The sequence below is a fragment of the Colobus angolensis genome, unplaced genomic scaffold (assembly GCF_000951035.1).
Source record: "Colobus angolensis palliatus isolate OR3802 unplaced genomic scaffold, Cang.pa_1.0 Scaffold2, whole genome shotgun sequence".
In the NCBI taxonomy this organism is placed as follows: domain Eukaryota; kingdom Metazoa; phylum Chordata; class Mammalia; order Primates; family Cercopithecidae; genus Colobus; species Colobus angolensis.
In genome coordinates this window covers 6681699-6705126 of record NW_012115154.1, presented here as the reverse complement: position 1 = coordinate 6705126, position 23428 = coordinate 6681699, and the positions used below count along the sequence as shown (strand labels likewise).

Genomic DNA, 23428 nt, shown 5'->3' with positions numbered 1-23428 from the left:
AGCAGAATTCTGTAGAAAAAGTCCAATGAATAATTTCTAGGTCCAAAGAGTGTACATTTAAAAGTGGATGACCAATCTTATCAAATTATGTTTTATATTTTTTAAAATGTATGCACTTCTTAGTATAACAATTTATTAGAAACACATTCTTTTTTTTCTCCCCTACATTTTCCCATTTTCCCCTACCTCTGGTAATCGTTTTATTCTATGTATCTGATTTTTTTTATTTTTTGATTTTTTTAGATTCCACATGTAAGAGAGATCATGCAGTATTTATCTGTTTGTGCCTGGATTATTATTATTATTAGTTTTTAGAATAATATATTCTAGGCTCATTCATGTTGTTGCAAATGACATTTCCTTCTTTTTTCTCTTTTTGAGACAGAGTCTTGCTGTGTTGCCAGGCTGGAGTGCAGTGGCACGTTCTCGGCTCACTGCAACCTTCGCCTCCTGGGTTCAAGCAATTCTCCTGCTTCAGCCTCCTGAGTGGCTGGGACTACAGGCGAGGGCCACGACGCCCAACTAATTTTTGTACTTTTAGTAGAGACGGGGTTTCACCATGTTGGCCAGGGTGGTCTCGATCTCTTGACCTCGTGATCTGCCCGCCTCGGCCTCCCAAAGTGCTGGGATTACAGGCGTCAGCCACTGCGCCCGGCCCATTTCCTTCTTTTTTAAGGCCGACTCTTCTTTCATTGCATGTATATATCACACTTTATTCATCTGTTGGTGGACACATGAGTTGTTTCCATATTTTGGCTACTGTGTAATGCGGCGGTGAGCATTTGCGGTGGGAGTGCAGGTATCTTTCCAAGGTGGTGATTTTATTTTCTTAGGGTGTGTATCCAGCAAAGGGATCGCTGAATCATCTGGTAGTACTACTTTTAACTTCTTTAGAAATATCCATAGGATTTTCCATAGTGGCTTCACACTGACAGTGGGTTTCCTTTCTCTACATTCTCGCCAAAGTTTATCTTGTCTTTGTGATAGACATGTGAGGTGATATATCTCACTGTGGTTTTTATTTTCATTTTCCTGATGATCAGTGAGGTTGAGCACATTTTCATATACCTCTTGGCCATTTGCATGGCTTCTTTGGAGAAATGACTATTCAGGTCTATAAACACATTGTTAAACAAGCATCCATTTGTTTTCATCACCACCAAAAGGGATAGTTTTTTTTTTTTTCTTTTGAGACAGTGTCTCACTCTGTCACTGAGACTGGAATGCAATGGCAAAATCATGGCTCATTGCAGTCTCAAACTTCTGGGCTCCAGCGATCCTTCCACCTCAGCCTTCCGAGTAGCTGGGTGTACAGGTGTGTGCCGCTGTGTCTAATTTTTTTATTATTTGTAGAGACAGGGTCTCCATGTGTTGCCCAGGCTGGTCATGAACTCCTAGGCTCTAGCTAGAGATCCTCCCACCTCAGCTGCCCAAAGCTCTGCAGTTACAGGTGTGAGCCACTGTGCCTGGCCAGGGATAGTGAGTTTTTAAACCTTTTTCAGTCTGGTGAACGATAAATTATATCTTGTCTTAATTTGCACATTGTTCATTATTAATCAATTTGAGCAGCTTTCATTTACTATCTTTTTATATTTTATTAAATCTTTAATGTAATTTGCAATTTTTCTACAGGCTATTAGCCATGTGTCATCATACTACAGATGTTTTTATGTTGTTTCTAATTTGGTTTTACGATCAAGTTTTTTGGCAAACAAAATATTAAATTTGTATGTAGTCAATTTACCAATTATTTTCACTTAAGGTGTTTGTTTTCTGTCAGGCTTCAATGGCCTTCATCACTTGTTCATATTTCTGCAGATATTTATAAAAATTGAAAGTTCAGGGGCTTTCAGTGTTTCATCTAACTTTTAAGTTGATTTTTTTCCTTTTCTTTTTTTTTTTTTTTTTGAGGTGGAGTCTTGCTCCATCATCCAGGCTGGAGTTCAGTGGTGTGACCTCAGCTCACTGCAACTTCTGCCTCCCGGGTTCAATTCTTCTGTCTCAGCCTCCTGAGTAGCTGGGACTACAGGTGTGCACCACCATGCTTGGCTAATTTTTGTACTTTTAGTAGAGATGGGGTTTCACCTAGTTGGTCAGGCTGGTCTCAAACTCCTGACCTCAGGTGATCCACCCACCTTGGCCTCCCAAAGTGCTAGGATTACAGGCATGAACCACAGCGCCCAGCAAATTGATTTTTTCATAATTTATTTATACACAAGGCCTGAAGTAAGGATCTAGCTTTAAAAAGCAACAAAATAATGCCTAGCTGGCTGCTCCTAGGCCATCAGTCATCCTTGTCTGTCCCCCCTCAAATGATTAAACATGTCCCTGTTATAATAAACCAAATGCCCATAGATATTTGGATCTATTTTGTGACTCAGTGCTTTACTGATCTCTTTATTCCAGCACCAACACTACACTGCTAACGACTGCAACTTTAATTTCTCCTAGGCAAATAGCCTCTCTGACTCCCTATACCTCCACATGTTTTCAGAAGTTGCCTAATTTTTTATATGTTAATTCTTTTCAAATTAACTTTACTACATAAGGAATCCAGTTTATTTAAAAAGTTTGTTGTAATTTGTCTTTTGACATTTCTGTATCTCTTATTATTATTTTTTTAGAGATGGATCTCACTATGTTGCTCAGGTTGGAGTACAATTATAGGGACTCTTCTCAGGTACAATTATAGAACACTGCAGCCTCTAACTCCTGGCTTTAAGTGGTCCTTCTGCCTTAACCTCCCAAGTATCTGGGACTACAGGTGCGTGCTACTCTGCCCAGCCAAGTTAACTTTAGAATTCGTGTTTTTTCAAAATCCTGTTGGCATTTTAATTTCTATTAGAATTACAGATTGTTTTGGTGAAGATTATATTTTTATAAGATTGTATTTTCCTAAGAACTGAAATAGATTTTTTTATGTACTTAGTAGAGTTATAATTTTCTTATACATTTCTTGTTAAGTTTATTCCTAAGTACTCTGTTTTTGTTCTTATTAGCTCTGTCCTATAAATTTAACATGTTGTGTTTTCATTCCATTCCATGTATTTTTAATTTTTCTTGAGACTTCTTTAGCATGGATTACACAGACGTGTTTGGAGATTTTGCTGTTACCTGTTCTTAGCTTGACATCCTTTTAGGACTAGAACACACTCTCTGATTTCAATTCTTTTAAATCTGTTGAGGTTCGTTTTAGGGCCCTGGATATGGCTTATCTTGGTGAATGTTAAGTGGGCACCTGAACAGAAGGTGTATTCTGCTGTTATAGGGTGGACTGTCCTACAACTGTCAGTTAGATCCCATTGCTTGATGGTGCCATAAAGTTCTATGCTGATTTGCTGTCTAATAGTTCTATCAATTGTTGAGGTAGGAGTATTAAAGTCTCCAACTATTTGTGGATGTCTATTTTTCCTTTTATTTCTAACAGTTTTGCTGAATGTAGTTTGAAGTTCTTTTGTTTGATGTATAACCTTTAGGATAGCTACGTCTTCTTGGTGGATTGACCCTTGTGTCATTATGTAATGTCTCTCTATCCCTAGTCTGGGTTGCTTTTTAGAAGACAAGATTAACAACAGATCTCTTTACTTTTGATATAGTAAATCTAGAGTGGTCTCTGAAAATCTGCATTTTAACACATTTCCAAGATTATTTTTATCATCAGGTATTACTCAGAGTTCTTGCTTGCAAACAATAGAAACTGACTTTAGTAAACTTAGGTAGAATTTATCGAAAAAATATCTGGTAACATCTAGTGGATTGTGGAGTCTTGTTACGAAGCTTCAGGGAAGCCAGGCAGTTACTCTCCCTGACCCTGGCTGCTGGAACACAGTTAGGTGACCCAAACTCAACTCGTCTGGGTCTCACACTACCCAGGACTTTAAATGTGGTATAAGGATATAAAGTGGGGGTAGTTTAGGATTTATTCTGGTGGTGGCGAGAATTTTGGTGTCCAGTAATAGAAGTAGCAATAATGACAGAATCTAGACACATGCCTAATTATGGCATGATCTGATCTTAGCTCAGACTGCCTGGCCTTTTGGTTTCTATCCCTTTTCTGAGCTTGCTTCCGAGACTTCCAGCAGTAAACACACACACACACACACACACACACGTTATACAAACTCCTATTTGGGGAAAATTGTAATTTTGGGAGAAAAATCAGCATAGTACCTATAACTTGCTAGGACAATTGCAAAATAATTAGTGAGATCAATGTTGTGGGTTCTGTTTGCACGGTGAGAGGAATTATTTAGTGTTTGGAAGGCAGCAGCCCTGAAACACAGGAGGTATACTCCCAAATTGTGTACCATAAGGGACCCTAAGTGGTGGTGGTAACACTAGGCTGTGTGTCAGGATCTGTATGTGACTTTGGACAAGTAGTTACTGAGACTAGTCACTTAGTCTAGGCTCATCTGTAAAGGGAAGAAATTGTATTCAGCCAGATAGTTTCTAGGTCATTCTAAATTATAATATGTTATTCTATGATTCTAGAGAGCTTTGCTGTTGGTTAACGACTTCATACTTTACTGTCGTTGTGAGATTAATGGAGAACTATCAAGAACACAGACCAAGAGAAACTGAAGTATGAGATGGAGTATCTGAATTAGCCAGTATCTGCATGAAAAGATCCAGGCCAACGCGTGTGTACAGATGGACAGAAACCCAGTTATTGTGGAAAAATTGACACCAAAGGGTTCTGGTGTCACACAAGGCTTGTCACACAACTCCATAACGAGAGACAAGACACATTAGCAGTCCTTTCAGAGACCCTGAGATAACATCTCTTCCAAAAAAAAAAGCTTTTGCCTGTTTCGTGCTGTCAGGACTGAAGGGATAATGGATATTTGGCAGAGAGAGGATGTAGCATGAAGTGAGAGTTAGAAGTTAAGCAAGCTGAATTGCTATGAGAAAGGGGGTGGGAAAACGGGCAGATCCCCCATCTTCTCCAGATATCAAAACTTGGCCCTGGAGATGACTGACAGGTGGGTGCCAAGAGGGGTCTTACCTGGCCAATGCGTGTTAATGCCAGTCCCTGCTCTTGGCCTAATCACACAAAATGACTACACCAGAGTGGCTCAGAGAAATCAATTTGTCAGGAAGGGTACAACCTGCAGAGTGGCTGCAAAGGACCATCTTAGTGAAGTGACTCCGTATTTCCCCTTTCACATAAAGAACAGTTTAGAGGTGACTGGAGCCTAATCAATTGAGTAATTCTCTTGTGACTTGCAGGTTCTTATGAGTGCTTCAATACTGGGGGCCCTGTGTCTCTTCTCAGCTGTCTGTGTTATATGTGCCATTTCTGCATTTACTCTCCCCATTGAAACCAAAGGACGGGCCCTCCAGGTGAGTGATGCAGGGAACTCTGAAGTCTTTTCGACTACCACTTTTGCCCTGAGGAAATGAACTTGGTATATGGGCATCACTGTAGTTAACATAACTAGTAATTCATATCAAGTTTCTTTCTGTAAAGTTGTGGTTTGAATAACAAGAACTTTTTTTTTTTTTCCTCGTGACAGTTGTAGAGGCCTCGGGATTCTACCCTTCTCACTTTTCTTTTTTTTTTTAGACAGAGTCTCACTCTGTCTCCCAGGCTGGAGTGCAGTGGCACGATCTTGGCTTACTGCAACATCCACCTCCTGGCGATTCTCCTGCCTCAGCCTCCCGAGTAGCTGAGACTACACACACGTGCCACCACGCCTGGCTAATTTTTTGTATTTTTGGTAGAGATGAGGTTTCACCATGTTAGCCAGGATAGTCTCGATCTCCTGACCTCGTGATCCACCTGCCTCAACCTCCCAAAGTGTTGGGATTACAGGCGTGAGCCACCGCGCCCAGCTGCCCTTCCCACTTTTCTATCTGAATGTAAGCCTCACTGGCAGAGCTGCAACAGCTATTTGTGTTGTCCTTGGGGTCACATGGTCTTCATGTGTTGGCCCAGCTTCATTTACCTCTGGTCCCTCTGGGAAGAACTGAGTCAAAAGCTCCAATGCAGTGCCAGTCGCCTTCCAATACTAACAGCAGGACTGACTGCTCACTCTATTTTGCAAAGTACATTTTAAAAAAAAATTTATATATATATATATACAGACACACACACACACACACACACACACAGACACACAGATACACACGCACACACACACCCCTACCTCAAAAGTATAAAACATCCTTCCAGGCTCAAAGTTGAAGAGAGGGCCTCTCCTACCCCTGCCCTTACGGTTGGATTCAGTGAAGGGTGGTCACCTCCGAGTACAGGGGGTGGGTCTGATGTCTTCCTGTCTTCAACACAAAGCTTGTACCTGGTTTACAAGGGCGTGTGTGTGTGCTTATGGGGAAGGGGGAGAATGGTTGGGTTAGGCCACCGGTCACATAGTTTAGTTGACCCTGAGATGCCACCTCTCCCTGAGGCTATAGAGTCATAGTGCTTCTGTGGCTGAATGTGACTTGCCCTCTCGCTACCTCCTACTCATTGTAAACCTTGTATGCATTCATATTTGTTTTGATACTGATATGTTTTGTTTCTGTGAGTAGATACAGGGAAGGCACTATTGAGTATTAAAAAGGCAGCCGGGTGCACTGGCTTACGGCTGTAATCCCAGCACTTTGGGAGGCCGAGGTGGGCAGATCATCTGAAGTCAGGAGTTCGAGACCAGCCTGGCCAATATGCTGAAACCCAGTCTCTACTAAAAATACAAAAATTAGCCATGTCTGTAGTCCCAGCTACCGGGAGGCTGAGGCAGGAGAATCTCTTGGACCTGGGAGGCGGAGGTTGCAGTGAGCCGAGTTCGTGCCACTGCACTCCAGCCTGGGCAACAGAATGAGACTCTGTCTCAAAAACAAGCTTAGTTTGTCATATTTTTTTTTTTTTTTGAGACAGAGTCTCATTCTGTCGCCCAGGCTGGAGAGCAATGGTGTGACCTCAGCTCACTACGACCTCTGCCTCCCGGGTTCAAGTGATTCTCCTGCCTCAGCCTCCCGAGTAGCTGGGATTACAGGCACCCACTACCACACCTGGCTAATTTTTGTATTTTTAGCAGAGATGGGGTTTCACCATGTTGGCCAGGCTGGTCTCGAACTCCTGACCTCAAGGGATCCACCTGCCTTGGCCTCCTAAAGTGCTGGGATTACAGATGGGAGCCACCGCACCTGGCCTAGTTTGCCTATCTTTAAGGCTAGTTTATTTTTAATGTAATAATGCATTTTAATCAGATTAGGTGATCTGTTATGTAATTGTGAATTTAGGGCTTTGTTTAGGTTCCTTACTTGGAAAGGTGATCCAGTCACTGAGTGCTTAAAGCCAAAGACTTAGATGATCGATATGCTTCGTTTTAGTTATAAGCAAAAGGATTATCAGATCCTTTATACAAATGAGGAAACTAAGACACAAGTTGAGCAACTTGTATAAGGAGCACACTAATATTGTAGTGAGGCTGAAGTTTAAACCAGACTGTAACACTAAGGAAGTAGGAATTTAGTGTTACTTAATTTTGCAAATAATGATACATAGAAGTGGAAACCTGACTCAGCATCTAGCATCTCCTATTCAAGTCATATCTACCTAGAAAACTTTTCCTCTTCTGTTGACTGGGACTTGGTTTTAGCACTATGGGGAAATGATTCTGCATGATTGTTTATAACCTTTTAAACAAACAAGTAGGTTCAATACATACAATTGTCTGGGCATATATCCCTTGATGACTGCCACTAACTGGCTACATGTCTTTGGGAAAAATCTTAAAATACACAGCCACACCCACTCCCCCTGCTTCAGTGTTGTGAGTGGTTACCATATGAAACCACCTGACTGACACCAATACAGCTTCTAGAAATGTTTATAAGAACATGTCAAAAATCTTAACTTCCTTCCAACAACACACACAGACAACATCCTAATAATTTGGATGAACCAACCTGGTCAATAATTTTAAAGTGGTGTTGATTCTGTGTTACAACTATTCTAAGAAACTCTGATTTGAGGAGTCTGGTAAACTAAAAATCTAAAACGCTATCTAGAAAGAGAATATTGGTCAGGTGCAGTGGCTCACAACTTTAATCCCAGCACTTTGGGAGGCTGAAGCAGGTGGATCACCTGAGGTCAGGAGTTTGAGACCAGCATGGCCAACATGGTGAAACCCTGTCTCTAAAAAAAAAAAAAAATTATATATATGTATATAAACACACACGTGTATATGTATGTATATATGTATACATTCTAAATGTATATATAATGTATATAAAATATGAATTTTTCTAAATGACATCTGCATTATATTAGAATAAAAAAGTTAGCATTATATCTTCAGATACACTAAGGTAAATGCTAGGATCTTCCCTCCTAATAATTTTTTATTAAAGAATCTTCTATTACTAAAATATCAGCTGAGTATGAATGGACAAGACTTTTTAAAAGTCTGTTACTGATCTATTAAATAACTGTCTTGCAGCAAATTAAATGAAGACCTGCAAAGCTGTCTACCAGATGAGAAAAATGAATTCTATCTTCAGAACTGCGGTACATTTTTTAAAACTTGGTTTTACTTCTGTATGCTACTTGGTAATTAGTAAAGTGATTTTTTTTTTTTTTTAAAGGCATATATGGGAATGGGGTAGGTAACTCTATATTGATCTCTTCCTTGAGGGACAATATATAAAGCACTTTTATAAAATATAACTTAAGCTTTCAAAGGGGTGTGAAAGGGAGATGGTGGGGGGAAGATGGCTTTTATTCCTTGAAATCAAATCTGTAAACCTTTATATGAATAAAGACTAAATTTTAAACTTATATTTGATATTCTCCCATGAGGTTTGTAGCTAAACTTGAACTGAAATTTTGTAGCTAAGGCAAGAACCTGGGATGATATCATTTTCAAAACAACTAGAATAGCCATCAAGTTCAAATTCAAATTCACCTATGTAACTTACAGCCTCCATAGTTTGATGAAAATTGCTTATTCATAAAATGCTTAAATTAGAATGAGTATTACACATAATCGCCAAGAAGCAGGGAATAAACCAATTTTACCCCTTACATTCCCTGTCTCTAATTTTATTTTTTTATAGGGGGAGTCTTTGATTCTCTTGATAAAGATTAAAGAATGCAGCAAACTTTTCGCCATCACGTAATTACAGGCCTGTCCTATTTTATTGTGCTTCCATATATGGCACTGTTACCAACAGCATGTACTCACTGTGTCTCTGTCATATTTTGGTAATCTGTTGTGGTGATTGGTGATCTTTGATGTTACTGTTGTAATTGTTTTGAGAGTGCCACTAATCACACTCATGTAAGAAGGCAAACTTAATTGATACATGTGTGTTCTACTGGATGTTCCCCCTTCTCTCTCCTTTTCCTTAGGCCTTCCTATCCCCTGAGACTCAGTACTATTGAAATTAGGCCAAATATCCCTACAATAGCCTGTAAATGTTCAGGTGAAAGGAAGACTCGCACATTTCTGATTTTAAATCAAAAGCTACAAATGATGAAGCTTAGTGAGGAAGGTATGTTGAAAGCTACAGGCTCAAAGCTAGGTCTCTTATGCCAAACAGCCAAGTTGTGAATGCACAAAGTTCTTGAAGGGTCTGGTTTAGTAAAATGCACGAATGATAAGAAAGCACAACAGCCTTATTGCTAATGTGGAGAAAGTTTGGTCTGGATAGATCAAACTATCCACAACAATCCCTTAAGCCAAAACCTAACATAGAGCAAGACCCTACCTCTCTGTGAAGGCAAGTGCAAGGTGAAGCAGCAAGTGCTAATGGAGACACTACAGCAAGCTATTTAGATCTAGCTAAAATAACTGATGGTAGTTATACCAAACAGATTTTTGTGTCGATAAAATAGCCTTCTATTGGAAGAAGATGCCAACTAGGACTTGATAGTTACAAGTTAATGCTTGGCTTCAAAGAATAGGCTCACTCTCTTTTTAGGGACTAATGCAGTTGGTGCAGCCAATGCTCATTGACCTCTAAATTCGAGGGCCCTTAAGAATAACGCTAAATCTACTCTGCCTGTACTTTATACATAGAACAATGCTTAGATGACGGAATTATCTGTTTACGGCATGGTGAATTTTTTAAGCCCATTTTTTGAGACCTATTGTTCAAAAAAAGGACTTCATCTAAAATATTACTGCTCACTGACATTGCACCTAGTCACCTAAGATCTCAATAATTTAATATCTGTTAACAAAACACACAGTCTGCAGACCATAGATCAAGAAGTAAATTTCACTTTCAAGTCTTATTATTTGAAATATATTTCATAAAGCTATAGCTGCCACAGATAGTGATTCCACTGATGAATCTGGGCAAAGTAAACAGAAAACCTTCTGGAAACAATTCACCATTCTAGATGCCATTGAGAACATCTGTGATTCACGGGAAGAGTCAGAATAACTCAGGAGTGAGAAAGACATTGGTTCAAACCTTTACAAATGACTTTTAGGGGTTCAAGATTTCAGTGAAGAAAGGTACTGTAGATGTGACAGAAATACTAAGAGAACTAGAAGTGGAGACTGAAGATGTGACTGAATTGCTGTAATCTCAAACTTGAACAGATGAGGACTTGCTTCTTGTGGATGAGCAAAGAAAGTGGTTTCTTGAGGTAGAGTCTACTGGTGAAGATGCTGTGACCATTGTTGAAATGACAACAAAGGATTTAGAATATTATATGAACTTAGTTGATAAAGCAGTGGCAGAGTTTGAGAAGATTGACTCTAATTCTGAAAGATGTTCTACTGTGGGTCAAATACTATCAAACAGCATCATGTGCTACAGAGAAATCTTTCATAAAAGGAAGAGTCCATTGATGCAGCAAACTTCATTAAGAAATTGCCACAGCCACCCCAGCCTTCAGCAACTGCTACTCTGAACAGTCAGCAGCCATCAATATTGAGGCTAGACTCTCCATCAGCAAAAGATTGACGTGCTGAAGGCTTTGATGATTGCACTTCTCCGTGATGAATTATTTCAAAATTAAGATATGTGAGAAGCTATTTGGTGAAAGAAAATTAAGGTATGTAGATTTTTTAGATATAATGCTATTGCACACTTAATAGGCTACGGTATACACATAACTTTTATAAGCACTGGGAAACCAAACTATTTGTGACCATTTTTATTGTGATACTCGCTTTATTGCCGTGGTCTGGAACTGAAACCGCAATCTCTGTTGTATGCCTCTACTTACATGCTATTTGTTTTGAAACCATTCCATGCATGCAAGACAGCACACCTGTGCACACTAAACTCTTAAGGTTATGTATGCTGTAGAAAGAAAGCAACTAAGGTTTATGCGTTTATGCATTTATGTTTTTTCTCTTAATTGCTGTTCAGCCTTCTAGAGTCTCTTTAAAGCAGTCTATAATGGCTTGTAAGTTGTATTCCTGGGTATTTTATTCTGTTTGTAGCAATTGTGAATGAGAGTTGACTCATGATTTGGTGCTGTTTGTCATTATTGGTGTATAGGAATGCTTGTAATTTTTGTAGATTGATTTTGTATCCTTAGACTCTGCTGAATTTGCTTATCAGCTTAAGGAGATTTGGGGTTGAGACGATGGGGTTTTCTAAATACACAATCATGACATCTGCAAACAGAGACAACTTGACTTACTCTTTTCCTAATTGAATACTCTTTCTTTCTTTCTTTTGCCTGGTTGCCCTGGCCAGAACTTCCAATACTATGTTGAATTCCCAGGAGTGGTGAGAGGGCATCCTTGTCTTGGGCGTTTTCAAAGGGAATGCTTCCAGTTTTTGCCCATTCAGTATATTGGCTGTGGGTTTGTCATAAATAGCTCTTATTTTGAAATACGTTTCATCAGTACCTAGAGTTTTTATCATAAAGGGCTGTTGAATTTTGTTGAAGGCCTTTTCTGCATCTATTGAGATAATCATGTGGTTTTTGTCTTTGGTTCTGCTTATATGCTGGATTACGTTTATTGATTTGCGTATGTTGAACCAGCCTTGCATCCCAGGGATGACGCTGACTTGATCGTGGTGGGTAAGCTTTTTAATGTGCTGCTGGATTCGGTTTGCCAGTATTTTACTGAGGATTTTCACACTGATGTTCATTAGGAATATTGGCCTGAAATTTTGCAAAAACTTTTATGATATGAATGCCAAAATATTTATTTTGAACTGTTTGTACCTTGGGTTTTCTTAACATACAACCTCATTAGTAAATCCCTAAGAGGACCAGTCAGATAAACCAGCATCATCGTCAAAGTCTGGCACTTGGTGGCCTAGTTTGTTGTTACTTCTTGTTAAGAACACTCTGGGCTGAATGTGGTGACTCATGCCTGTAATCCCAGCACTTTGGGAGGCTGACGCAGGAGGATCGCTACAACCCAGATAGAGGCTGCAATGAGCCATGATGGTCCGTCCCACTGCACTCCTGCCTGGATGACAGAGGGAGACCCTGCCTAAAAAAAAAAATTAATAGTAATAATAGAGAACACCCTGATTTTTCCTTGGAGAAATGCCACTTCTCAGGTCAGTACATTTTCACTTAAAAGGTGAGGAGGGCTTTCTGTATATTCTATCCTCTCCCTCAAAGCAATGGCAATTGGGATTCAGTCATTTGCAGTGGAAAGATTCCTGACTGAATTTTCTGGTTCAGTTATCTTGGGGTTAAAGGCATTAGTACACAGGCAAAGAATCCATATTCCCAAGTATCTTGCAGGGAATGTTAAAACAACCTTTATTCCATACCACATGTGGAAACATGGGAAAATAATTTTATTGAATGTTTAACTTGCAACTAACAAGGAAAGATTTTTTTAGGACTCAAATTAGGACTTAATTTGAAAATTAAGGAAGCAAATAGGTTGGCCCCATGAAAGATCTGTTAAATATCCAACAGTAAATTTAAAACAGTAATTCTCAGAAATTATGAGAATCAAAACCTTTCAAACTTTACAAGTGGAATTAACATAGCTAAATTTTTTAAATGACTTCCAAAAGTCCCCACTCTGTGTCTTTCCCTCCTTCCCCAAATAACTTCCAGACAAGTAGAAGTTTTCATGGCATCTTTGGTTCTAGTTTGGGAGTGGCTGGTATGAGGCAGAATAATCCCAGATATTTACCACCCTCTTTCCTTCCGGTCAATTTTTAAAAAATCTTTTAAGGCCGGTGAAATACACGTGTTAGAATTTTAAAAAACTGTTTTCCTATTATAGCTATTTACGGACTAGTAGCTTGCCCCTATATGTATCAGTGTTACAGCTAGGGGAACAACAGCAGTAGTAACAGAGACTCAAAGAAGTTAGAACTCTGCTGAAGTAATACTCAGTAATTTTTTCCATTAAAAGATCCTTGTGGTAAAATATATTGACAGTAAAAATCCATCAAAGTTAATTTTTATTAAAACCAAAGCACCAATCTGCCCCCAAAAATTAAAAATGAAGACTACTACCTTAGATGTCCGTCTCAGTAAGTAAAACCTTCATGGAGAAAAATCTGTGATCTGATTGGCATTATTCTCACTCAGAAACATAACACCAGTATGTGAATTACAACAGTAAATTCACATTCAAGATGAATATGCAATAAACATTTATAAAAAGACACCAACTGTTAATTTACATAGGGCTATAAAATACTTTAAAAATATATAAATGGTTATTTAAAAGGAGGAGCTCAATTTCAATAAGAAATCAGATGGTTGATTCTCCGCGTGGTCACCATAATTTCTTTTCTTTTTTTTGTTTGAGACAGAGTTTCTCTTTTATTGCCCAGGCTGGAGTGCAATGGTGTGATCTCGGCTTACGGCAACCTCCACCTCCTGGGTTCAAGTGATTCTCCTGCCTGAGCCTCCCAAAATAGCTGAGATTACAGGCACCCACCACCACACCCAGCTAATTTTCTTGTATATTCGTTGAGGTGGGGTTTCACCATGTTGGCCAGGGTGGTCTTCAACTCCTGACTTCAGGTGATCCACCAGCCTCGGCCTCCCAAAGTGCTGGGATTACAGGCATGAGCCACCGCACGCGGCCTTTCCTCATAATTTTTTTTTGTGACAGAATCTTGCTCTGACGCCCATGCTGGAGTTCAATGGTGCGATCTCAGCTCACTGCAACCTCTGCCTCTTGGGTTCAAGCTGATTCTCCTGCCTCAGCCTCCTGAGCAGCTAGGATTACAGGCATGTGCCACCACACCTGGGTGATTTTTGTATTTTTAGTAGAGCTGGGGTTTCACCATATTGGTCAGGCTGGTCTTGAACTCCTGACCTCTGGTGATCTACCCACCTCGGTCTCCCAAACTGCTGGGATTACAGGCATGAGCCACCGCGCCTGGCCCGTTTACTGTAATTTTAATGGCCAATCAGATCACTCAATTTCTCTCATTCACAACCAATACATATAAACCTTAAAATGAATATATCTTCAATTTAAACCTAAAACCTTTTATTCATATGCAGCAATTTACTTTTGGGATTCACATTAATTTAGACCGGAGCTCAGCAAGAGGAGGAGTTCCTCTTCTCACTCTCTCTCCTTGGAACTCAAATGTAACTACGTGTCTAAGCACAGTAACAGCATAGGATATTGAAATGCAGTTTCATAAGTGGAACAATCAGCTGTATACTCACCCTTTTGACTATGGAGGTAACCTTTGGGAAAGCATTCCTAACCAAGTTATACTACATGTATACTACTGTGTGGTATTAAATATAGTAGTAGTAAAGCCAGTTCTTTAGCTTAGAAAAGAAACTAAAACTACATTTCCTTTTTAGTACCTTCTACTTTCCTACCCTTCCATTCAGAAAAGACAAGCAGGGCATGTTAATTCAAAAGGCAAAATGATTGCAATGCCAGATACTGATCTAAAATGTATTCTGCATTCAATATGGTCTATGTCCATCCAGTTATACTTTTGCCATGGCCATATATGTCACTGGTCAAGTACTTGGGCTTCCTTACGCAGAAAAGTCAGTTGCTTGGCCCCTAGAAAAGCTGTCAGTGAGGTGGAACTGAGTAAATCCTAGCTTCCACGTAGTCTGCTCATCCATAAGCCCTAGCCAAAGGTCTGGTAAACATTCAGCAGTGGGGGCCCACTGGGCTCCTGATCCCAAATCCAGAGGGAAATCTTCCAGAGTTTATCAAAGATGTACACTGGAGTGTACAAGTTTAGGTCAAGGGTACCTGAATCGCACTGAACTTTTGGGGGAATGCTTGATAAGTGAGTGTGGGTTATAGTTAGGCTCATTTTATAGTTTATTTCTATTTGAATAGAATTTAAGGATGACTTAGCTGAGATCCACCTGGGCACACAGGTACTTATTAATAAAGTCAAAGGATATTAATCTAAAGACTATTATACAAGAGCTATTTACAGAGAGAAACCCAAGACCTTTACTTTTTGTTTTTGAGACTGAGTCTCTGTCACTTAGGTTGGAGTGCAATGGTGAGAGATCTTGGCTCACTGCAACTTCTGCCTCCTGGGTTCAAATGATTCTCCTGTCTCAGCCTCCTGAGTAGTTTGGATTACAGGTGCATGCCACCATCCCCGGCTAATGTTTGTATTTTTTGTAGAGCGGGGGTTTCACCATGTTGGCCAGGCTGATCTCGAACTCTTTGACTTTATGATCCGCCCACCTTGGCCTCCCAAAGTGCTGGTGGGATTACAAGCGTGAGCCACTGTGCCCGGCCCCAAGACCTTTACTTTAAATATAATTATATTTTAATATGTATGACGAAAAGATGGTTCTCAACTGCCTTTCATTCAGTCAAAGATGGTTAGGGTGAAACAAATACTGTTTTGAAAGATAAATACGGCACTGAATGTAATAGTGACAGTTGGCGGTTCATTAGTCACATTTAGGAAATTACAGTTTTACTCTGACAAGTTCTAACTCCTTTTTGTAATGATTCTCAAAATAATTTAACTGTGTTGCTCTGTTTTAACTCGGGAGACAAGTATGGAAGAATAAACTGTCAGACGAACAGTATTCTAAGATACCAGCAATAAAATAATTAGCAAAAGCTCCACAGCTGCTGTGCTAAAAATAAAATGCTGGAGCAAAAAAAGACAAAAGGTGTGTGCACTGTTATCAAAATCTGTTCAAACACTCTTTGGAGAACAAATGTCAAATGCAACTTTAAAACAACAATGACAAACATTACCATGTAACACATATTTGGAAAAGCGATTAGGACTTTTTAACAATATGTAATTGACATATTATGAACAAGACCTATATATAAACAACGGGAAGCTATTGCTAACAAGTTATTTTCTCCCTATATTTTATCTTTAGCAATACCTGAAAACCCAATGAATTAGCCACAGGGTATTTTCCATTTTAAGAAGTAAAGCCATGTAGATAAAACCAAGTCTTCTATGTTAAATTTATGGGAGGTGATATAATGCAAATAATAGCCTTCTTTAAAGTCAGCTCTTTTTATTCTATCATCCTAAGGAGAAAAATTTACTCCAGTTAATGTTTTATAAATAAAGATTAACTTCGGCAAACCATTTAGGTATTGTGTCAAATGCTGGATTAGTGTATGGCACAGCAATTTTCTTCTATCTAGATCAGTTGAACCGGGTAGGTCTGGCACATTAAGAATATGCTTGTCCTCAGAAGATAGGTCTTTTGTATCTCTATCAGGAGAATAAAATCAGTAGTCAGATCAAAGATTAAATGTGATGTTCTGACTCTCGAAAGAAAAACATTAGCTGCTTCAGGAAAAAAAATCACTATTAATTTCCCCCAACTGCCTGCTCCCAAAATCCCACAACACATTTTTTCATTCCAAATTACAGACAGATGAAAACCACAAAAACGAGTCCCTTTCAGAGGAACTTATATTTAATGCCCAGTAGATGAAGAAACCTCACATCAAATACAGTGCACGCTGCTGTATTTATATTTTGGATAGTTCCACTAACAGCTATACTGCAAACAATGAGGCTTGTTGTAAAAGGATCACCTGTACAGTTAAACCTCACATAGACACACAGCAAAACCAAATGTATATACTTCCCTCAGTGGAAGAAGTTGAAAATCTAGATCTAGAAATGTATAAAAAGTGGCCTTGAAAACCTGCTATACCAAACACCTCTACAGACAAGATAAAAACAAAAAACAAAAATCAAACATTTGTTTTCCGGATTTTTCTTTAATACAGTTGCCATCTTACATGATGTACTATTAGGTGCCTTCTTAATAGCATCTAACCTACCCTTCTGTTGCACCGTTTGGCCTCCTGGGATGTTTGTGGAGTACTGTTCTTTAGTACAGTACACCTAACTCATATTGTCAGGCCATATAATTCATGGGTAGTGGTATTCATTTCTAAAACTGAATTAACGCACACATCCAAACCACATGTACTTTTCAACTGAAGAGTTCATACAAAGTCTATTTCCTTTCTACAGCAGCTATCGCTCCAGATTGTGGTTTAAAAATCCAAGAAGGGGGAAGAATGTCTTTGTTTTCAATGCTTCTTTCTTCTATCCTTTTTCTATCCTCCTTTTTCTTTCTTCCATTCATCTCCTCCTTTCTTAGTGATAAGAGGTTAACAGAAATGGGCTATTAAGGAAATCAAAGTCTAGTAAACGTCCAAAACAGAGATCAGAGTAGTCACAAACTCTTCTTTGTAGTGATGTTAAATTACTTACAAATGTTTTTTTGAAAACAAAAGAATCTAAAAACCAGCACAAGCTAGTGGTGCTGCATATTATTTAAGCAACTGGCGTTCTTCAATGCTTTTGAGGCGTTTCTTCCGGGGCTGTACAAAGTCATCATCTGAATCATCACTAAATTTATTATCTTCAGATTCATTCCTGAATTCTGGTTTGGGAAACCTTTTTTCTGGATAGAGGTTCTTTAGAAGTTCTTCAAAATAATTTTCAAGTTTTATACCAGCATTGGCTACTTCTGAATCAGGCTGTTGAGTAAAAATAAAAATATGAGTAAAGAAAGGACACACTTTTGACTTGTGAGATTATATATATTAATGAGCTGTTCTGAAAAATGTTCATGCATAGTCATTGAAATAAATAATAGTCTAGGACTAGACAAAGTCTCTGTACAGCAGCTAAAATAAAAGATTCTTAAGTGTGGAAAAAAGTAAAAGACTGGATTATTCTAAAAGAAGGTGGTAATGGTAGGACTGTATTGCCAAAAATGTATCAGTTAGGATTCCATAACCATAGGATCATGAACCAGGTATTTTTAAAACAAATTAAATGTAGTACTCTTACAATCAGTAACAGAGAACAAACCACCTAGCAGCAAAAGGTCCTGTGTCTGACAGATGTTTAGATGAACTGACAGATGAGAAATTTTTAAATTAGAGGTATTTGGCCCACATCTTTAATATTTCAAGATCAACATAAAAATAAGAAATAAAGGTGGGAATGATAATAATTTTAGGTCAGAGAAAAATATTTTGTCTTTCTGTTATCGGCTGTAATTTACATTTCCATCACCATCTAATAAACCTTTGAATATAAATGTGGATAGAGTTATCTAAATTCTCTCCTGTATTCCCTGATCTGAAAAGTTGGAAATTTATTCTAACTCAGACATCTTGGTCTCCTATGTTGACAAGGTGTTTAGTATAAAATGATTTGCACACTGCTATTCCTTCCTGCCCCCTCCCCTCCCCTAGCCTCACCTCATTGAATTCAGCACAGTTTTGAAAGATCAATCTAAAATCAGCTACAAAATCTTCAGGTTTTGAGTACATGGAATAATCTTCTTGTAGTCTTTTCTTGATGGTTGACAAATCCATTGGATTTTTAATTATTTTGTAATAATCAGGCACCTTTAAAAAAAATGAGATGTTATAATACAAATAGCTAAATTCTACCTTGTCCTAAATATATTCTATGAGATGTGCTCTAAAATTCAGAATGTCCTCATTGCTTTTCTCTGTGCTATTTGTCATTAGTAAAGAAACCCATTTAACAGTGTTTACAAGTGCCCACTGCCTTCCACATACATACTGGTAAAGGTTTGTGTTACTTTTTCCAAGAAGTTTAACCAATTATTGTTTTTGAGACACGGTCTTGCTCTGTCACCCAGGGTGGAGTGCAGTGACACAATCTCAGCTCACTGCACTTTGCCTCCTGGGCTTATCTTCTCACCTCAGCCTCTCGTGTAGCTGGGGCTACAGGCACGTGCTAACGTAGCTGGCTAATTTTTGTATTTTTTATAGAGATGGGGTTTTGCCATGTTGCCCAGGCTGGTCTCAAACTCCTGGGTTCAAGCAATCTGCCTCCCAAAGTGCTGGCATTACGGGCATGAGCCACTGCACCCAGTCCCAATTATTTTTAATGAAAAAACTTGTCTTCACATATTCCCTCTTAAATCATCTAGATTTTCTTTCTTCATTATTAAACAAAAAGCAATTACTAGAAATAATATCATTTCTAGTAGACTCTGACATGTTTTTGCTGCATGTATTATATAACAAGTGTTAAAGAGGAAGAAGGAGTTCAAATGTGGGTTTAATCCCCAGCTCTGCTGCTCAGTATCACAGTCCTGGGTAAGTTACTTAACCTCAGTTTCTTCATATTCCAGATAGGGATAATCCTGCCAAACTCACAGCATTTTGTACAGACTAAATGAGATGATCTTTATTAAGAAAAAGGGGGCTACTCTGTCAGTGCTGTTTTAATAACGTAACTCTAAGCCAGGATAATAGAAAGCACAATTCAATACCCTGCCTCTTTTGGGTACAAAAGAGCCTTCTCCCTGGAAGTATTTATTTCCTATATCAGGTTCTCCAAACCTGTTCTTAAGAAAGAAGCTGTTTATCAGCTGAATGTATTTACTAAGCTGATATTCTAACTTTGTACTAATCTGAGATTTATCAAACTGTAGAACAAATTAATTTTTTTTTTTTTTTTGGAGACAAGAGTTTTGCTCTTGTTGCCCAGGCTGGAGTGCAATGGCGTGACCTCGGCTCACTGCAACCTCCGCCTCCTGGGTTCAGACATTAGAATACTTTTTTGGGGTACCAGGCCCTTTCCAGCACCCTAAAATTATGCAATAAAGTCACATCAAGCTTTCAATATGAACCTCAACTTTTTTGTATTGGTAAAGTCTACTTATTTACTTGAAGTCTGGACCTATAAATAAGTACGGAAAATTTAGCAGGGTGAGATGTCTTTATTTCAAACAAAGTTTTTTTCCAACGGCTTTGGAAACATGCCTAAAACTCCTGAGATACAGACAATTAACAAAAATCACCCCAAACATCCCAGTACTAAGTAAAATAGATAAGAAAAGAAGAAAGAATATCTGAGAAATGAACACAAGTTTTGGGCCACTTATTAAAAATGTACCTACATAGAATCAAAGCATTCAGTATGTATTATTAAGATTTAAGGTTTAGATGTTAAAAAATACTAGAAAATGGTATATAAGCTAGATTCTCATAAATAAAAATTCCAGAAAAGCATTCCACTGTGTAAACATGCACAAAATGACATTAATACTTACAGTTAGAGGAACAGGGTCCTGAAAAGCCAGGCTCATTTCGTGGCAGTAAAGAAATAAAAGTAGGCGTTCACACTTCTAAGCAAAAATAAATAAAAACAGATAAAATATTATAAAACAATGAATTCACAGCTTATTTTAAATAACAATCTCAGAGGTTCCAAAGTATCAGACTAAAAATTTAAACTCAGATGAATACAAAAAAATTATTGATTCTTGGAGTTTTGTTCTCCTTCCCAATCATTAACTGAACTGTACTACTTGACAATTTAGGGTATATATGGTATTTGGGAGCAGGCCCTGTAATTGAATGAACTAAGACAATCTCTAGAAACCCATTTGAAGTTTTCTAACAATAAATTTGCACTTATTGCTCCAGTCTGTGTATTATAAGTTAGTAATACTCCATAAAGGAAGAACGTATGTCTCTCAGGAGAACTGGAGGTGGACCTTCTCAATGTGCATATAGACCTAAGGCACCTCTCTGCATGCAGAAGGTCCAACCATGAGCTCTGCTATTCATACGTCCCTGCTTATGGGTTTATCCCAGTAACCACTGAGTAGTACTGGCAGTGAAGGGGCACGTCCCCTCTTGCATGACAACTTTCATGTTGATTGATTATTCTATTTAATAATTTAGCAAAGGTGTTTTTTTGGTAACAAAGTGTTGACTTGGTAGCTGTAAATGTTATTTACAGTTAAATGTATCAGTTGGCTTTGATGCGTAAGTCTAGTCCCATTCGGTTAAAAAAAAAAAGAATTATTTCCAGGAAGAGTAAAGAAAAAACTCAACTCCTTGGTGGCAATTCTGAGGAAAAAACTTATCTATGGTAGAAATAAAACAAAATAGAAATTTACTTAAGGCAGATTAAATTTAAAAGTCTAGGCTACATACTCCATCTTGTTCAGGTACAATAAGCTTCTATAAAACACACACATAATTCTGTGATTTTTTTTTTTTTAAAGAAAGTTATACCTTTATAAAAAAAAAAATACTCCTAAATAAAAAGGATCAGTATAAAATCTGGATGGATATACATCTCTCTGATGAAAGGCACCACAGTACAATAATGCATCTTACCAAAAAATTGTCTAACATGCTAGGTTGGAAATGCTCAAAGACTTACCCTTTTATCTATAGGTGTTAATTTAACAAGGCCTTCAGTTTTCTTTTTTTCTGAGTTGTGACTGGGAGCATCACAATCATATTCAACTTCTGGTTTAGATAAGTCTCGGCAGAAAGTACAAATCCACTCTCCACTGTAGGGGAAAGTGTACTTTTGAATTTCTAATGCATCATTTCCTCTCTTCACTATTCCCCTTTCCCACCTCCTCCATGACATCTATGATACAGAATTGTTTATTTGGCATGAATTTTATCACTCAGCATTTACCACATACCACTAGGTATACTGCACCATGCTGAGAGGAAACAGCAGAAACATAATGCAAGGGCCTAACATCAAAATCTAGTTAAGAAGGTGTGAGATACATATATGAAAGAGAAAAAAACAAAACACATTAATCTAGGGCTCACATATCTAGGGCATAATTGAATTTTTTTCCTCCAAAGGATTCAGAAATCAGAAAAGCTCTTTGTACTGTTCTTGTTACTCTAAGTTTATAAAATTAAATTTTCAAAAGTATAGCCTTCCAAGAACTGAGAGATCAACCCAATGGCTCTTAACCATCTTGGTCAGGATGATGATCACCACCCCCATAGGGTTTGAGAATTTACTTGAAATACTTGTAAATGATACAGTTCAATGCCTGGAAAAAAGACATAATAAACTGGTAGCTGTTATGCCTAAGGACATTGTTCCTTATGGTGACACGTTGTGATAATTTAAAGGGCCTGTTACTTATTTTCTTTTTATAATGACTAGGGAAAAGGTCTTGCTCTGTTGCCCAGTCTGGAGTGCAGTGGTGCAATCACAGCTTACTGCAGCCTTGACCTCTCAGGCTCAACCAATCCTCCCACCTTAGCCACCTGAGTGGCTGGGACTATAGGCATGCACTAGCACACCTGGCTAATTTTTTAATTTGTAGAGACAGGGTCTCCCTGTGTTGCTCAGGCTGAATGATTAATTTCTTGAAAGAAGCACAAGGAATAAGGGGAAAGGTATGGGAAAACCTAGACTATTCACTGGGATTTTGGAGTATACATTTGTGCCAAGTGGAATTTCATTTAAGTAATCTTCAAAAGTTTACAGTAAAAGAATGTGGGAAGGGAAGTACTATCTTACCTTGGAAAATTTGTCAATGTGGGCACATGACAAGAAAGATGGAATACTTTGGGGCACTTTTCACAGCAGAGGAGTTCCCCTCCGTTTTGACAAACTGCACACCAGTCCTCATTGGGGTCATCCTCTTTCCTTGTCTCTCCAACATGAAGGGGTGACTTCTGGGAAGGATCCAGCCACTCAGACTTTCCATTTGAGGAATTCTCCTGGTGAAGTCCAGGTTGATCTCCTGTACTATCAGGGGCATCTGATCTTAGCACAGTCTCCTCAGAAGTAGAGCTCTGACTGCTATTTAAGAGCAGGGAGGTGAGTATGCTTCTTGGATAATTGGCCTGTAGTAGAAAAAATCTATATTTAACTGGTGTTTAAAAAATTTTATCACTAATGCAATTCTGAGCTGTAGGACCACTCTTTAGTGAGCACCTGGCTGCTTCAAGAGAATCCTCATGAGAACAGTATATGTTTAATGCTAACTGGTATAGAAGACATGGACCTCTACTGAAAAATATCAAAATAGAGAAAAAAAATCTGAGTCTGGGGATGGCTACAGAAATTAGAGAATGGGTTGGGTAGTGTGGAAGTCAGTCACATGACCTATATATATACCTCACTGGAGCTGTTCATTCAAATTATACCTAAGATACACAAATTGTAAGATGAATCTAAACTTTCTGTTGAAGCCCAGAATGGTAAAAATTTCAAATCTATAACAAGAACAGTCTCCTTCAAATGT

The 23428-nt window shown here is 38.4% G+C and overlaps 2 protein-coding genes across 2 annotated transcripts in view; one reads left to right on the top strand and one right to left on the bottom strand.

Annotated features, from left to right (window-relative positions):
- SVOPL (SVOP-like) overlaps positions 1-8782 on the top strand; it is a 70830-nt gene extending 62048 nt beyond the window's left edge. Inside the window, exons 11-12 of the mRNA XM_011941276.1 lie at positions 5230-5343; positions 8445-8782. Of these exons, the coding sequence (XP_011796666.1) occupies positions 5230-5343; positions 8445-8456 (126 nt within the window). The 3' untranslated portion in view covers positions 8457-8782. The remainder of the gene's footprint in view (positions 1-5229; positions 5344-8444) is intronic.
- A 3935-nt stretch (positions 8783-12717) lies between these two features.
- Positions 12718-23428, bottom strand: part of TRIM24 (tripartite motif containing 24) — a 72801-nt gene continuing 62090 nt past the window's right edge. Inside the window, exons 14-18 of the mRNA XM_011941275.1 lie at positions 22699-23027; positions 21580-21712; positions 20456-20530; positions 18624-18773; positions 12718-17891 (exon numbers count right to left, since the gene is read on the bottom strand). Coding sequence (XP_011796665.1) covers positions 17682-17891; positions 18624-18773; positions 20456-20530; positions 21580-21712; positions 22699-23027 — 897 coding nt within the window. The 3' untranslated portion in view covers positions 12718-17681. The remainder of the gene's footprint in view (positions 17892-18623; positions 18774-20455; positions 20531-21579; positions 21713-22698; positions 23028-23428) is intronic.